The sequence below is a fragment of the Lepidochelys kempii genome, chromosome 1 (assembly GCF_965140285.1).
Source record: "Lepidochelys kempii isolate rLepKem1 chromosome 1, rLepKem1.hap1, whole genome shotgun sequence".
NCBI classification, from domain to species: domain Eukaryota; kingdom Metazoa; phylum Chordata; order Testudines; family Cheloniidae; genus Lepidochelys; species Lepidochelys kempii.
Window position 1 is genome coordinate 283,772,188 of NC_136380.1, and position 17,531 is coordinate 283,789,718.

General features: G+C 40.3%; 1 protein-coding gene across 9 annotated transcripts in view; it reads left to right on the forward strand.

Annotated features, from left to right (window-relative positions):
* Positions 1 to 3,661: 3,661 nt before the first annotated feature.
* The window catches only part of CAPS2 (calcyphosine 2), a 61,989-nt gene continuing 48,119 nt past the window's right edge, over positions 3,662 to 17,531 (forward strand). For 5 of the 9 annotated variants that reach the window (XM_073327744.2, XM_073327736.2, XM_073327742.2 and 2 more), the window contains exons 1-8: positions 3,663 to 3,728; positions 4,238 to 4,400; positions 6,582 to 6,691; positions 7,641 to 7,687; positions 10,108 to 10,153; positions 10,248 to 10,373; positions 11,379 to 11,411; positions 13,728 to 13,913. In XM_073327744.2, the coding sequence (XP_073183845.1) occupies positions 4,334 to 4,400; positions 6,582 to 6,691; positions 7,641 to 7,687; positions 10,108 to 10,153; positions 10,248 to 10,373; positions 11,379 to 11,411; positions 13,728 to 13,913 (615 nt within the window). In that variant the 5' untranslated portion in view covers positions 3,663 to 3,728; positions 4,238 to 4,333. The other 4 variants (XM_073327740.1, XM_073327738.2, XM_073327737.2 and 1 more) reach the window with 4 other exon arrangements.

Here is a 17,531-nt window from a genome sequence, read left to right on the forward strand (position 1 = left end):
AAGAAAAATATTGATAAATACCTGAATGCTTCTTGGATACAGCTACCATATGTCTCTCCAGGGCAATATAATAGAATAGGGATGGCAGTACTCTTTGCTAAACACTTCCCTTTTCTTGTTTCAGCACAATTTACAGTTACAGAGGGCAGATATATTTTAGTTAAGGGGTCCTTGAAAGGTAAATTTCTCATCATAGCTAATTATATACTCTCAATCAAGGGCAAACTTCCTGTTTTAAAAGCAGTTTCTAGTTTAGGAAGTTTTAGGGAAGGTGATATTACTCCAGGGGGAGTGGCGGGTGTTAATGAGGTGCTTAATCCCCTTTTGAATTGATTGACTGTGCTCAGACGGCATCCAGGGGTAGCAAGTACAAATGTGTTGCATCACTTAGAAAATGATGATCTGGCAGATGTCTAGCTGGAGATAAATCTGGATGTCCGGGATTATGCCTATTATTCTGCTACTAATAAATCTTATTCCAGTCTTGATATGATTTTCTTTTCTAGGACATTGGGCTAATTTGGTCAAAAAAAGCTGATCTGGGAATTATAACTTGGTCTGATCATGCCCCTGCATATATTACATTAAAAATTGGGATTCAGTGGAAAAACAAAGTGCCTGGTGGTTGAATAGAGCTTTACTGTATGACACCATCTTAGAATTCAAGAGCTGGAAGAAAATTTTCAGAAACACATAGAAGAAAATGATAAGGAAGGGATCAATAACAGTGTTTTCTGGGACACTGGAAAGGCAGTAATGAGGGGATCCTTATAAAACATCATACCTCAAAAAGATGAGAGCTCTTGAAGAAGAGTGTTTGGTTAAAGAACTTTCTAATTTGGAAGGTAGACATAAATCTACAGGATCTAAAAGGGTGTATGAGAAAAGAAGGAAGATTAACCTATTACAAACAAGGAAGGCTGAGCAAACACTTAGATATATTAAACAAAAATATTATGAAAAGGGCAATTAAGTTGATAGGTTTTTAGCCAGAAAGTAAAAAAAAAAAAAACAACAACAGGATAAATCTGTCATGCCTCTGATTAGAAATAAAAAGAGAGATTTATTCATTGGCATCAAACAAATCTCTGAAGCATTTGCTAACTTTTTCCTATATTTTGTATGCTTCAAAAAAAAAAAAAAACCAATCCAGAATTTATTAATAGATATTTGAGAAGTGTGAGACTACCTCACCTCTCAGAGGATGATGTGGCAGCTCTAGATAGGCAAATTGCTGCAGAGGAAATTGAAGATGTAATTAAGAATTTAAAATCCAGTAAAGCTCTAGGTCCCGATGGGTTTTCTGGGAGTATTATAGAACGCTAAAGCAGGAGTTGGTCCTTTTTTTAACTGAATTGTTTAATGCTATATTGCAGGGGAATGAGAGTCCAGATTCCTAAAAAGAGGGAAAAATTGTTGTCAGTCTCAAAAAGGAAAAGATATTACCAATTGTACATCATGTGGACCTATTTCTTTAATTAACGTGGATGCTAAAACTTATGCTAACATGCTGGCAAACAGATTGAGTGTCAACTTGTCCAAATATGTTCACCCTGACCAATCTGGGTTTGTTGCTGGCAGGGATCTATCTGATAATATCAAAATAATTCTGAATTTGATATATAATATAATAATTCGAGTAATTCTTCCTGTGTGCTACTTACTTTAGATGCCAAGAAAGCTTTGACTGGCTGGAGTGGGAGAACTTCAGACTGATTTTGATAAGGTTTGGTTTTGGAAATCAGTTTTATAGGGGCATATCTGCCCTATATACTCATCCTTGGGCATGTACTTTGATTAATGGTAATCAAATTCCCTCCTTTTAATTCATCTAGGTGGTATGAGACAGGTTTTCCTGTCATTCCCCCTGTTGTTCACTCTGGCAATAAAGCCATTTGCAATAAATGTGTTTGTGACAGAGTGCTATCAGCAGCATCATAATCACTGATGTTGCGGCAGCATAAAGAAGACTGCAGGCTCAGCTGTGACCAATAAACACATGATGTCAGGTACCATGTGCACCCGTGTGGTAATTACTGGGATAATGATATAATTGGAGGATATAAGTAGAAGGAACAGGAAGCAAGCAGAGGCTCTAAAGGTAAGATGTGCTGAGGGGGACGGTTGTGTGGAAAGTGCCTTTCATAAGGTGTGTGTTATGTTCTGTGTGTAGATGAGCAGAGGAATAAAAGGTACATGTGATGAAAGGAAAACAGTCCAGCATGAGGTGGCAGAAACAGGCTAGACAGTGCAGCACACTGAATAGCTGAAAGAATACCCTGAGACATGCTTGTCTGTCAGTTTAACACACTTGACTGAGAGAAGGTGACTGAAGAGGTAACCAGTGTGAGGGTAGTGGGATCTGGACTCAGTGAAGGAGATGCTGGGCTGGCTAGTGAGCAACTGACAGAAATATAGAAGCCCAGCAGGCAGAGAGGCAAGCGCTCTTGGGCTGGCAGGTAGAGCAGGAGGGGATGCTACAGAAGTTTATTAAGAAACAGTCTCAAATAAAGCAACACCTCCTACAGAGATTAGTAAATTCCAGTGAGAGAACCGGAAATCTGGTGGGGGGCTTGGAACTATGTAGGATGGCCTTGATGCCTTTTTGGTGGTGATTGTGTGTGGCTACCAGTGCCAGAGGGGACAAGGATACTTGGGCATTGTGGCTGTCTCCCTATCTCATGGCCACACCATTCCCTGGATGGGCATAGATGAGTGGGGGCATGCTAATAAATAAACACTGAATTTGGAACAGAAACTTGTTTCTCTTTTGTTAAATGTGGACAAACTTTGCCATGGTATAAAACTACTCATTAAAGTGAAATTAAACAGCTACTATCTTTTTAAGTGTAGTCATCACCCCTGCCCCAATACACACACACACACACACAGTGGTCTGCGTGTGTGTGCGAGCTTTTAGCCTTTAGGCTGTAAGTGCTTCAGGACTGGGGGTGATGTTTATGTGGAACTGTGCAGTGCCCGGTGTGTTTGTGGTTGTGACATTGTACCCCATGTAACCCCCCTACCCACATATTCACCACTGTTCTATATGTTATGTTTTGTACAAAGTATGCCTTGTGAGATATTTGAAAAGTCATTCGGTTGCGGATTAATATCCTGTTGAAAGGTATGTATAGCTTCATTGCAGATGAAGCTATGAGATTTTTGCTACATGCTTTGAGAGTCTGGCGATGGGCCACAGCCTAGTTCCTCAGAGATAACAAAAGAGTGACCAACCCCCAGCCAGGGGACTAAAGGCCGCCGACCGCAATTCCGGGCCCAGCGGCTAATCTGGCACTGCGGATTGCAGCCCGGGGCATGACCCAGGGGTGGGCTGCTGTTTCCAGCAGGGCAGGGTGTATTTCCCATCGGTGGCTCCCGAGGCCCGGGCTCGAACACGCCCGGCCGTGCAGGGACTGAGGGCTCAGGCTGATGGCTGGGTCCTTCGCGCGTTCACCAGCGCAGCTGCGCTGAGGGACAGGGACCGCTGGCGCCCGAGCACACAAACCTCAGCCCGGGGCTCCAGGCTTTTCATCCCGCGCCTCTCAAGCCCGGAGGGGCGTGGCTATGGGAGGAGGGAGAGACACACAGGGCGGGAGGAGCCTGACTGGGCCGGGCACACACCCCGGCGCGCGTCCCCGCCCCTCGAGCGCACGCGCAGCAGAGCCGGCGGGTGCGCGCACAGGGACGCTGCAAGACTTGGGGGAAAAGGGGCGGCGGCCGCAGAGGTGAGCGGGCGGCGAGTGCGCGCCTGGGGAGGGGGCGAGGGGCTCCTGGTCCTTCACTGCCGGGGGCTGCGGCCCGCCCCCCTAGGCCGAGAGCAGCGGGCGCTCGGCGGCCCGGCGCGTCCGGGCTTGTTTACGGGAAACCTAGGCAACGGGCGGGGCAAGGCGCGCCCTCGTGCGCGCGGCGCTGCCCCTTCAGGACGCCCCGGAGGCCCAATTGCGGGGTTCCTTGTCCCCGGGCTGCGGGCATCGCCGGGAGAGACACTCCGCTGCCGAGCCCAGCGGCTGCCGGCGGGCCCGGGCTTAGCCAGGACAGTCCTCACCCCCCCCTTTCCCTGCCCCAGAACTCGGGAGTGGAACAAAAAACGGGTTCTTGTTGTTTTCCCTCTGGTTTCTGAGCCGGTAGGGTGCTCTTGCTTCAGGTGTCCAAGCGTTTCTCTGCAGCCCCAGGGGTTAGAAACGTATAAAACAAGACACAAAATGGAGCTGCTCATGTAATTGCTTGGCTGCAGGAGCTTTAAGAAAAACACCAAACCCTGAGATTTATGATGAAACCACACTAGCTGGCAGTCCTGTGAACAGTATGGATCACTGGCTAGGGCTGTCCCATGAAGTCCACAGCCAGAGAGCTTCAATATCCCTTTTGCACCTGTTCCAGAGAGATCAAAACTAACGGTGAGAGGATCTCGGTCCCTAACCCTATTTATCTTGTTACCTTTTGTTTGAGACTACTAACAAGACCGACAAAGTGGGCAAGGTAATATCTTTTATTGGACCTGCTTCTGTTGGTGAGGGAGACAAGCTTTGGAGCCACACCAGAGCTTTTCTTCAGGTCTGGGAAAGGTACCCTGAGCATCAAATGCAAGGTGGATCAGATTATTTAGCATAAGTAGTTAGCACATATTCTAAGGGACCACTAATGGACCACTCTTCCTTGAATGGTCCCTTAGAATATGTGCTAACTACTTATGCTAAACAATCTGTTCTACCTTGTGGTGGTATTTCTGTGATGTGGACACTTGTCCACAAGGAAGTGGAGATGGTTAACTTGTGAGCTTTCTACTTCCCAAGGTTTTTTTCCTACTGTAAAAGTTTATCTTTTATGTCTTTTCTGTGTGGTGGTTAAATCGTTGTAAACACATAGTATTTTTATATTGAATCAAAATATTTAATACTATTTTAAAAATCTGATTACATTAATTTGTGAATCCTAATAATGAATATGCACTAGTTTTTCCCTGTTATGATTATGAAAATCTCGTTACATTTTAAATGAAATGTTTGAGGTTCTGTGAAGATAGATGCATTTTCACTTTAAATAACAAATAGGCCCATCACCTCTGCTGGGGAGCAGAGCATGCTTGAAACTAACATCTGTTGAGTAACTGAATATAGGGACAACTTTTACTCCTGCATAATTTAGAACATACACCATGGGGCGTCGGGTTTCTGGGAATCTTGAAGTTGGGAGGTAGCCTGCCTGTAGGTGCAGAACTGTCCAGGATAGGGGAGGAAACTTCACAGAGGGGATGGTGTGTGGCATGAAGGGAGGGTTTGGAGCTATTGGGGTTACCGTAGCTGGGACCCAGAAGGATTCTTAGGGTATGGCAAAAGTTCTGGTCTGGCTAAAAATATGTAGGATGTAAGTCAGGAATGGGGAGAGTTGACACATCTAGTACAAATTGCAAATGCTAGAGTTAAGAGGGGACTAGGGGAAGCCTGAAGTGAAAAGAAAATCAGTGTTTCCAGGGAGTGAAGTTTGAAGCTAAGACAGAAGCTTAGAACTGCTTCCAGCAAAAGATAACCCTGGCAAGGGAAGACTGAAGTCAGGAGTTACTGTGGAGATGGGCATCCAGTGCAACATTGCCATAGGTCATTGATAGGGCCCTACCAAATTCATGGTCCATTTTGATCAATTTCATGACCAGAGGGTTTTTAAATTGGTCAATTTAACCTTTTCCAATGTTTACATCTGAGATTTCATGGTGTTGTGACCGTGGGGATCCCAACCCAAAAGGTACGTGGAGGTGAGTCTGATCCACACACCCCCCGTCTCCCCAGGAGCTGTGCTGGTGAAGAGGAAGTTCTGAGTGCTGTCCCTTCCCAGCCCTGTGGGGAGGGATAGCTCGGTGGTTTGAGCATTGGCCTGCTAAACCCAGGGTTTTGAGTTCAGTCCTCGAGGGGGCCATTTAGGGATCTGGGACAAAAATTGGGGATTGGTCCTGCTGTGAGCAGGGGGTTGGAATAGATGACCTCCTGAGGTCCCTTCCAACCCTGATATTCTATGATTTAGGGCCCTACCTAAATTTCACGGCCATGAAAAACATGTCACGGATTGTGAAATAAGCCCTTCCCTCACGAAATCTGATCTCCCTCATGCTAATGGGAATGCCCCAGCAAGGGGCTCATAGCTGCAAGTCCCAGCCGGGCTGGGGAGGGACAGAACTTGTTCTTCCCCTGCACAGCCACTGTTGGGGCTGCAGGAAGCTCTGGAGCTGGGCAGCAACCCTGGAGGTTCCTGCAGCTGGAGGAGGCTTGTGGAGGTGGGTCCGATCTCCCCCTTGCTGCTGGGAGCGCCCAGTCAGGGGCTTCTAGCTGCCAATTCCACAGGGCTGGGAAGGGACAGCACTCAGAACTTCCTCTTCACCAGCACAGCTCCTGGGGAGACGGAGGTGTGTGTGGCTCAGACTCACCTCCAGGTATCTTTTGGGTTGGGATCCCCACAGTCACAAATCATTGAATAAAAACTCCCAAATTGGGAGTTTTAGGTACGTACTCTGTAATTTAATTATTTTCTATATAATTACTATTATAAATAAAAATATATGGTTTTCATATAGTCTTTTTTATTTATAGTTTATTGTGAAGTCCATTGTCAAATTTGCATGGATTTGGAGGTTAAAGGAGTTGCTGCATCTCCTAGAGGGCAAGCTGAGCTGTCATCAAGGGGGAAGAAACTTAGTCAGGTATGTTTAATGGAAAGATTAATGTTTCTATTTTGATTTACAAATGTGTTTTTTATTTCACAGACCATCTTATGTTCAGGATTTTAAAATAGTGTAGTTTATGAAACCCTATTAAGATTACTGCAATATAAAAGAAAACAAGTTGAACTTGCAGGGTAATTATTGAAAGTAAATAAATTATTGTTTTGGTGAGTATGAATACAGTCTTGGATAATGGTAACCTTTAGTTTGACTGCGTCTGACCTGAACATTAATACTTTCTGAAGTATGGACTGTAGATATTTCCTTTTTTGTTTCATAAGTATTGTGCCCTTTAGGTTTATAGATTAAAAATAGTTAACTGATTATTGATTAGCATTTGCTTTTCTTCAGGCCCACATACTTCCATTTAACTTCCTTCTTGTTGCTAGGTGACCACATTAGGGGGTCCAGGACTTAGACCTATCAACTATGGCAGACTGCCTTTCTCCTACCTGACAAGATGTCTTTCTGTATTCCACTATCAGATGTGTTCTGTAATAGCATCCTCCAGCCAGTGAGAATGCTGTTTTATACCCCAATCATTCAGTAGGGGCCTCTGTGGTGTGTTGCAGAAAGGAGCATTCCTATTCTTTCCTGATCTCCCCCAGAGTTCAGAATGTAACTATTATGGTAATACTTCTGCCTTCTGTAACAGAAAACAGTAGTCATAAAACAAGATTCAAATTCTGTTCTCCAAGTTTATGTCTACAGTGCAGTTAAACACCTGTGGCTGGCCCATGTCAGCTGACTTGGGCTGTACAATTGCAGTGCAGATATTCAGGCTCTCTGGGAATTTGTGAGGGAGGAATATCCCAGAGCTCAGGCTCCAGCCCCAGACCAAACGTCTATACCAGAATTTTACAACCCTCAAAAGACAGAACTGTGTCTTTAAATAATGATTTAATTATTATACTGACATTTTTTGTAGGGATGGAAACCAAATATACAAGCAACTCATGGCCTTCGTCCAGCTGAGTAAGTCTATTCTTCCTACTTATGAACTGTCTGTTTCATTCTGCATTAAGTAACTTTGGTAAATTTCCTTATTTTATTGTCTTTATGTTGATATATAAATCAAGGAGTTAGGTGAAATTTATCACCATAGACTTGTTGGCTATGCTTTATACTTGAAGAGGAATTTAACTGTTTTCTTTAAAATGATACTTTTAAAAGTCACACTTATTTTTATAAATTTTACTTTAGTAAAGTAGGTTTTTTTGAAATGTACATTGACATAAATTGGAATCTGGTGGCGTTATTAGTGATTACTCATTAATATTTTTGCTTTCTTTCAAATATTTAAAAGTTGGATGGTTGAGTTTTACTTTTTTAGTTTCTGTCTAAGCTCATGGCAGTTATTTCTAATTGTAAACAAGCTATCTTTTATACTTTTTACCATTATGAAAGGGGATAGGAGAGAAGAATTGCTGTTCCTTACAGATATTTCATTATAAATACAAAGAAATTGTCATGAGAGAGAGTTTTAAAAAGTGATTTGAAATCTGTTTTGTATAGTACTTCCAAAATTGGGGATTCTGAGGCCTGGGAATAGTTATATTAACGTCATCTATTATCAATGCCATATTTGAGACTGAACTGCCTTATTTTAAATAATCTTTATGGTCATTTTAGCTCTCCATACCATTCTACCAGTATGTATCAAACATGACCTTGGAATGTCTGTGGCTGGATAAAGGGATAGTTCGATCTCTGTGTGTATTCAGTCATTCTCCACTGCCTGAATGGGCCTGGAGAGTCAGCATGTCTTCCGGTTCTAGAAGGGACTGTAAGAACAGAGTTTTGAAAAATGGTGGTAGCAAAGTGAGAGAAAGTATGTACTACTGATGCTCAGACTATACTTGTGTGGTTGTTGTTCGAAGGTTTACAGTGCTTGAAACTGAAATCTGGCATCTTTCACCAGTACTGTTTTTAAGTAGGTTTCAGAGTAACAGCCGTGTTAGTCTGTATTCGCAAAAAGAAAAGGAGTACTTGTGGCTCCTTAGAGACTAATGCTCAAATAAATTGGTTAGTCTCTAAGGTGCCACAAGTACTCCTTTTGTTTTTAAGTACACATTCCAAGTCTTAGTGTGACTGGTAGTTTTGTAATGTATTGATTTTAATAAAGGCTTGATTAAATTGTCTATCTTTAGCCAACACTCCTCTGTTTTGCTAAAATAGAGTTAAATACCAGCAGCCATACACAGTGGAATTTAGGGTACGTCTAAGCTGCACACCCTTTAGGGTGACCTGTAGGGTACATACATTAGCATGGGTGTAAATAGCAGTGTAAGTGGTGAGGTACTGCTTAGTTGAGTAAAGATACCCGTGAACCCTTGGAATATGTACTCTACACAGCTCAGAACATGACCCTCCCCCTCCCACTGTTTTTGACAGTGTAGTGTCTTGCTACCTCCCTACTGCCAGTCTTTCCCTGCTGCAGGGACCTGTGGGGAAAGGCTCTGGCAGGATGTGACAGCAGGAGCCTTTCCCCACTGATGCATGTGGCTATGCACCACAGTGTGAATGCAGCTCACTTTTTTCTGTGGCATTTAACTGTCCATACTCTGTATGCCACCATAAGTGGTGTGCAATATAGACATAGCCTTACTATCTGATCCAGCTCCCACTGAAAGTTAGCGGGCATTGGATTGAACCTAAAGGGCACAATCCAGAAAGATGCTGAATGCATCTTCGATAGTGCTGGGTATCTTCAACTCCAGTTTATTTTAGAGGGTGATAAGGACACTCATTATCTAGTGGGATTAGGGCTAAAATGAAGTAAAAATACAGAATTGCTTAATGTATTTCAATTGACTTTTTAATTTCTTTAAGCTGAATGAGGAGTCACTATTGGTATTTAATTGCAGTATAGTTGGGTTCCACTGTGCTAATTCCCTTCCAATTAGTTTTGAAGGGCTGCATTCAAAAAGGATTACTTTTTACTTTCCCATTGCCTCTCTTCTGGCTGATTATGGAGAAGAGAGAATTTGCCACAATACTATTGTGGCAGAGGCGTAATGAGAAATCCCTGGCTTCTGATCTTGCTGCAGCTGCTCCTAGTGAGGAGTGAAGAGGAGCCAGGATGGTCTTGATAGAACTATCTGAGGCTGGAAGTGAAGATAGGGTCTTCCAGGGGCCCTTCACAGCTGCCAGTGTCCTCTGCAACTGGCGATGAAGAAAGGCTCTGTTACCACTTCTGAGGTGAAGCGAAGGGGGTTGGTAGGGACTTTTGCCAGGTAGGCCCTCTCCAATTATAGTGAAACTGTTGACAGCGAAGATATTTTTGTGAATGGGAAAAGCACTTCATTATCAGAGAGTTCCCTTGTACTGCAATTGAAAACATGTATTGAGAATGTATTGAAGCATTACTAAGGCCATTTTTTAACTTCCTGCAGGGTGCCATGCCTTGATTTGGGCAAGTTGGGGTCTTCAGATGAAGAGGTTAGTGTTATCTGAAAAGTTTGCAGAAGTTGGTCAAAACATTTCTTTTGACTATGAAATAAGTACAAATAATATTGTTCTCTTTGTATTTTAGGATGGAGATTCTTACGTACCATACAGTAAGAGGTTTCCTCGCATTGGCCCTCCAGATTCATCTTCAACTGTTAGTTGGGGTACACCATTACAGACTCCTTATGCACAGCATCATCAGATACAACAGGTCAGTTTGCCACTACTGATATCTTAAAAATTCTGTCTTTCATGAGAATTGAAGCAAATAAAGCATGTCTAATTTTATTACACAATTTAGTTCTTTCCATTTGTGTGACTAAATTAAAAGATAGGAGAGTATTATTGGTTGAAGTGCTTTCTAATAAGAGTTTCTTTTTTTTTCTTGGAAGCTTTTCAGAAATTTCAAACTCCATTTCTTCATCACAGTAACCGTTTATTGTAGACTGTTGATTTATACTCTAATTCTTTTAATTTTGCCTACTAACAGTTTGTACACTAGTGGTCGCTATGGTTAGTAACAATTTGTGAAAGCATCTGAAAATTGTGAATTGAGGTAGCATATAACTTTGATTTCTACTTCTAAACAAATCTTAAGAAAATTGTTGTAAATCAGAAAATAATTAACCAAAATAAGAAATAGTTCTTAAACATAAGATATGAAAAATAACTTTTTGTTTACAAATAGAAGATATTTATTTTGTGGAAGAATCTGAGTTGATTTTGGCCACTCATAGACTGTCGTAGCGGAGTGCAATAACTTCATTATTAGTGTTTTTCTTCCTTTCAAAGAGAATTTCAGAGTAATATCTAGTTTGGTTGACAACATAATAGTATATATTTTTAAATAAATAGAACATCAGTATTTATTTATTCTCTTTCTGTGCTGAGTAAGAATGTAAAATTCTAAAAAAGACCAGCTAAACCTAGTTGTCATAGAGGGAAAATCAGTTATTCAGTTTTACCATACTGCTTTCTGGAAAATTACAGAGCTGTCCAAATTACTGAAATTAAGAATACGTTTGATAATGACTCTGCTGAATGTTTTTTTCAGTCAGTCATTGTTACTTGAGAGTGAGAAGAGGTGTCCTTTGAATTTTTCTGTTTTGTTTAACTTTGGAAAAATGTATTTGACAAATTTTCTTATGATTCATGCAGAATGGTTGGTGATAATTACTATTTAAAATAACATTTATTTTTCCTTTCTATTAAACAGCTGGCTAGAAAACATTGTCAGAAGAAAATGGAGGTAAAATAGCTGGAAAAATACATCCTGACAAAATAATATTATCAATTGAATAGCAGAGGATTATGATGTGTGATCTGAAAATTAAACACGTTTTAATTTCTTTGGTATGATAAGGAAATGGCTTAGTTGAGAGACTTTTAATCTCCTATTATTTTATATAGTTAGCTTTTGCATTTTGAAACTGTATCAGCTGTGATAGTTTTTTGTCATTAGAAGAAGGAAAAGGTTCAGGGGTTGCAAAGGTTAATCGTCTGAGATTCATATGTGGTCAAGAAGCGGTTTCCCAAACTTCAAACCAGTTCAGGACTTGTACAAATCTACAGGATTATTTTCTGTGGTAAGGGTGAGAGGTATATGCCAAATTTTAGTAAATTGCATTATATTTCTGTAGTTAAAGAATGGAAGGCATCCTAACCTCCCTATGTGTGTATGTCCTGCTGGAAAATTTGAAAACATCCTTTGGTAGTTCTTTTAAAAAATTAATTTTCTTTAAACCCAAAAACAATTTAATACAAAAAGTGAGTCCATAACAGCAGTCATACCATGTGAGGGCCTGAACATGAGAATATCTATGCACCTATGCAGTCCTTAAGCAAATAATCCCTTGAAGTCAAATGGGACACTTGCATGAGTAGTGGTTTGGAGGACTGGGTCCTTAGAAAGTAGCACTGTGCTGCCAGTGTAGGTTGGAACATTGTTTGGAACAATGTAAAACCTTTTTATCACCTTTCAGCAATTGTTAATAATACAGCAACTCACACTGATTAACTTAGAGCATGGTCATTCTCTGTATGAAATGACCACCTATTAGGTCACTTTTTCCCCAATTAGGACACTGCAAACCACATTCTCTCTCCGTGTGTGTATGTGTGTGTGTATGTCTCTGTGTGTGTGTGTGTCTTTCTCGGCTTGTCTAGGCTACACGTTTTTTGCCTGCATAGTTATGTTAGCAGAGCCTCCTGGTGCAGATACAGCAGGCGCCAACAGAATAAGTTCCGCGAGCATAGCTAAATCACTTCCCTGTTCGACATTGGCTAAGCTGACAGAAGCACTCTTCCTTTGCAATAGTGGCATTTACAACAGGTTTTGCTGTCATAGCTATGTCAGTTAGAGGGTGTGATATTTCCCCTCCCTTCCCACCCCCCACTCCAAATCCTGTCCAACATAGCTATACCAACAAAACTTTGTAGTGTGGACTAAGCCTGTATAGGTGTGTGTCTTTGTCTCTCTCTGGTCCTCTCTGACTAACTTAAGACAATATGCATGTTATTAATGTGAGTTGCTATGTTCTTATTAGCTGAATATTGAGATATAAATATAATCTCTTTTGCTAGAAGGCATTTTTCAGATTGATAATCAGTGAACATAAATCTGTTTTACTACTGTAAAGTTGAAATGGCTTTGACTACCTCCCAGTTTCTTCTTTTCCTCTCTTTCATTTTCTTTTACCTTCCCTCTCCCTCTTTATCCCCTTCATTATTTCCCAGATACCACAGGGATGGATGTGATATAAGAACCTAAATAGAATATATCTCCTGCTCATTCTCCCTCTTTGTTTCTATTCCATCTGAATCTACCTTGAGGAGAAAAGATAGTCAAGTGCCACTGATATATTTTAACATATTTTTCTGTGTGGCCATGATTTCTGCATTGTTTGCTTCAGATGCCTGATTGTAGCAATACTTCCACATGAAATAAAAAAAAACCTCATGCTTCCTCTGTAGGAAACTTCATAGGTGAATCTTCCCTAAGAGACTAGGTGGTAAAATAATTTAAATGTAGATTTTTTTTTTCAATTTATTTCTTGGTCATTCCCACTCAGTTCTACTGTTACTCCATGGCCTGGTCTACAATGAGATTGACCTAGCTACGTCACTGAGAGCTGTGAAAAATGTCGTGCTCCTGAGTGCCATAGTTAGGTTGACCTAGTTCCCAATGTAGATGTGGCTAGGTCAGTGGGAGAAGTCTTTCATCAACCTAGCTATCGCATCCCAGAGTTATGGATTTAACTACAGTGACAGAAAAACCTGTTTTGTTGATCTAGGAAGCAGTGCTATAGTGACTGTAGGGTAGGCATGCTCCAAGTCCTGTTTGTAGAACACTTATAAAATCATCAAGCAAAACAAGAAGAGTTTCATGAGAGCAACCTAATGTTGTTATACAACAGTATTTATGTTCTTCTAAATGTTAAGTGTGGTGTCAAGGAACATCAGTCCTTTAACTGCACAAATGTACTGGAGGAGTATAATAATCCTGCTGTTGACATTGTGTATCACAGTAGGAGGCTGTTATTTCTGATTATTTTTTGCTTTTTAGCTTTCTTTGGAGCAAAAGACAATACCAGAAAATCTGCCATCCCCAACAGACAAATACAAACTAAAATACCAGCAGTATGAAGCAGAAATGAAAGAGGGATATAAACAGTATTCTCAGAGAACTACAGAAAAGAAAAAAACCAATGCCCAGTCTCAGGAATCTTCAAGAAAAACAGCACATAAAAAGGTAACCTATTTTAAACTTGTAGATGTATTTTGGAACTCATCCTCATTAGTATCTGAACATCTCTAATGTTGAATAGGCATTAAAATAGAGGAAACCTATTTGAACCCTTTCCTCTTATGAACACTAGAAGCATAAGTCTCCAGTGGGAGAGCAAGTATATGCTTTGGGAAGGCACTTCTCCTAGCCAGATGAGCAAGATTTGCATGGGCTACGGATAATATTTCTTATTTCTTATTATTATTATATATTATTATTTATTATTTCTTTTTATTAGAAGGAAAATGCATAATTGGTGACTCCAAAAGAGGAGGGATGATTGTAAAAATGTTACATTAGAATGGTGAAGTGCTTTCAGTCCTTATTGAAATATGTATATAGAGCCATAACTTTGCATAGTTTACAAAGAACAGAAAAAAATATATTCCCACTGCCCTATAGAACTTACAGATAAATAGAAAATGAAAATTAGCAGAAAAAAGATGTTGTGGGGAAAAGGGTTAAAATAAATAAAGATAATGTGAACTATATAGATTGTAAGTCCTTTGGGGGCAGGGATAGCTTATTCCATGTGTGTATGGTGCCCAGTACAAGAGAATCCCAAACCCTGATTGGGACTTCTTGGTGCTACCACAATACAAATAATAAATAATAATTGTATTATATTACTAATGAGCAGAATTTATAAGATTATCTTTTAAAATAAGACTGGTGTAAAAGTTGAGGAGTAGACAGCAGAGGAGTGGAGATCAACAATGGAAAAACAAAATAAAAAAAGTTACCTTTCATTTTCTTTTGAAGAAGAGGGAGAGGGTGAGGATGCTCAGCACACCGGAAGAGTTAGCATTCCAGGTGTGAGGAGAAGCATGAAACAGACATGAAGGTGGGAGCAGGAGGTGAGCAAGAGGTGTGAGAAGGGGGATGGCCATTGAAGAGAGAAACTGGATGAAGCCTTGATCAAAGATGATGATGAGTTTGAATACTATGGAAAGAAAGAGGAAGCCAATGAATCACTAAAAAGCAGTGAAATGACAATGGTGAAGGATAATTTTAGCTGCTGAATATTAACAGAATGGAAAGGAAAAAGTTATGGAGGAGGGAGATTAGTGTCCCAGGCAGAGATGGCTACTGTGTATATTGCTTGATTGTCTTAAAAGGACACTGACCACTTGAAATTAAATTTGCAAATGTACTTAGCTGTGTTCGAAGTAAAACCTAAGAGAACCTATAACTGAAAGAATTGAGACAGGAAAAATATCCTTTTTTTTCTAATTGTGTTTATTTTGTTCATGTTGTAGCACCTTGTTAGTGACAGTGTTTTGTTGATGGTGAGTTTCATTTCCTCTCTCCTGCACAAGCATAACGCCACAATGTCCTGCATCTGGCTAAGAGTAACTCACTTGCAAGCTCTACTTCACCAGGCTCTGCAAGAGAGCATTTATGGGAGTAGCACAACTGAAAGGACACCAGATGGATGTTTTCGAAGAGGAGGGCAGAATAGAATAATTGGAGTCAAGTGTGTTTGGTGGAGTTGCTTTTGGGCCCACTCAAAAGATATTTCTAAACATCAGACGAGTAAAAATCCTTTTTTTTTTTTTTTTTTAAAAAAAAGTAAAATAAAAAATCAGGCTATAATATTTTTAATACCTTGATTTTATCCTCAAGTGTTTAATTACTTTTTTCTTCAGTCTTCACTTAAAAAAGTTAATTGTATTTCAGATGTTCAACACAGTGAATAATAACAAGGGAGAAGGATCTCTTGTCAGAATAGCAAAAGAACAGGTTAAAGAAATACTAAAATAAGCTAGATATATTTAAGTTGGCAAAGTCTGATGAAATTCACTGTAGAATACTTGAGCTATCAAAGCAATTTCTGAACGATTAATAATTATGGAGAACAGCTGAGGTCCCAGAGGTCTGGTGATGGACAAACTTAGTACCTATCTTCAAAAAGGGGAAAAAGGAGGTTTTAGGGAATTACGAGCTGTCAACCTAGAAAGTTAATGGAACAAATGATTAAACAATCAATTTGTTGAAACCTGAGGGATAATAAGGTGAGAAGTAATAGCCAACATGGATTTGTCAAGAACAAATCGTGTCAAACCACTCTAATTTCCTTCTTTGACAGGGTTACTAGCTTAGTGGAGGGAGGAAGCAGTACATGTGGTATCTCTGGACTTTAGTAAGGTTTTTGACACTCTCCCACATAACGTTCTCATAAGTAAATTAGGGAAATATGGTCTAGATGAAATTACTATAAGGTGGTTGTATAGCTGATAACTAGTCTTTGAGTACAGTCTGTTAGTGATTCACTGTGAAACTGAGAGGGCTGCATTTGGTACTATTCACAATTTTAATTAACAACAGATAATGGAGAGTATGTTCATAAAATTTGTGGATGACATCAACCTGGGAGGGGTTGCAAGCACTTTGGAAGACAGGATTAGAATTCAGAATGATCTCAATATATTGGAGATTTGATCTGAAATCAATCAGATGAAATTCAAGAAAGACCAGTGCAAAGTACTACACTTAAGAAGGAAAAATCAAATGCACAAATGCAAAATGGATCATATTTGGTTCTGCGGTAGTGCTGTAGACACCAATCTTGTAGTTGCAGTTGATCACAAATTGAATATGAGCCAATGAGATGCAGTTGCAAAAAAAGGCTAATATTCTGCAGTGTATTAATAGGATTATTGTATGTAAGATATGGGAAGTAATTGTTCAGCTCTACCAGTCTCTGGTGAGGCCTCAGGTGGAGTACTGTTTCCAGTCCTGGGTGCCACACATTAAGAAAGATGTGGACAAATTGGAGAGGGGGTAGTGCAAAGCAACAAACATGATACAAGGTTTAGAAAACCTGACCGATAGGGAAAGGTTAAAAACAGGGCATATTTAGTCTTGAGAAAAGAATACTGAAGAGGTAACTTATTTTAGGGTTGTTATCGGATAAGAGTTCTTATACAGGACAGTGATCATTTGTTCTCCATGTCCAATGAAGGTAGGACAAGCAGTAATTGTCTTATTCTGCAGCAAGTGAGATTTAGGTTGGATATTAAGAAGATTTTTCTCACTAAAAGGAAAGGTAAACTCTGGAATAGTCTTCCAAGGGAGATTGTGAAATCCCATCTTTGGAGGTTTTTAAGAACAAGATGGACAAACACCTCTCAGGAATGGTAGGTATACTTGATCCTGCCTCAGCACAGTGGGATGGACTGTATGACCTCTCTGAATCCCTTCCAGCCCTACATTTCTATGATTCAGTGAAATACCATATGTAAAATAGCTGGTGAGTCAGTATTACTCAGAAAAGGATTTAAGGGTTATAGTGGATCATAAACTGAATATGAGTCAGTGTAATACTATGGCAAAAACGGCAAATGTTGTGGGATATATTAACAAGAGGGTCTTATATAAGATATGGAAGGTAATTGTTCCTCTCTACTCTGCACTGGTAAAGCCTCAGCTGGAGTACTGTGTGCAGTTTTGGGCACCACATGTCAAGAAAGATGTGAACAAACTGGAGAGAGTCCAGAAGAGAGCAACAAAACTGATGAGAGGTTTGGAAAACATAATATATGAGGAAAGGTTGAAAGAATTGGATGTTTTTAGTCCAAA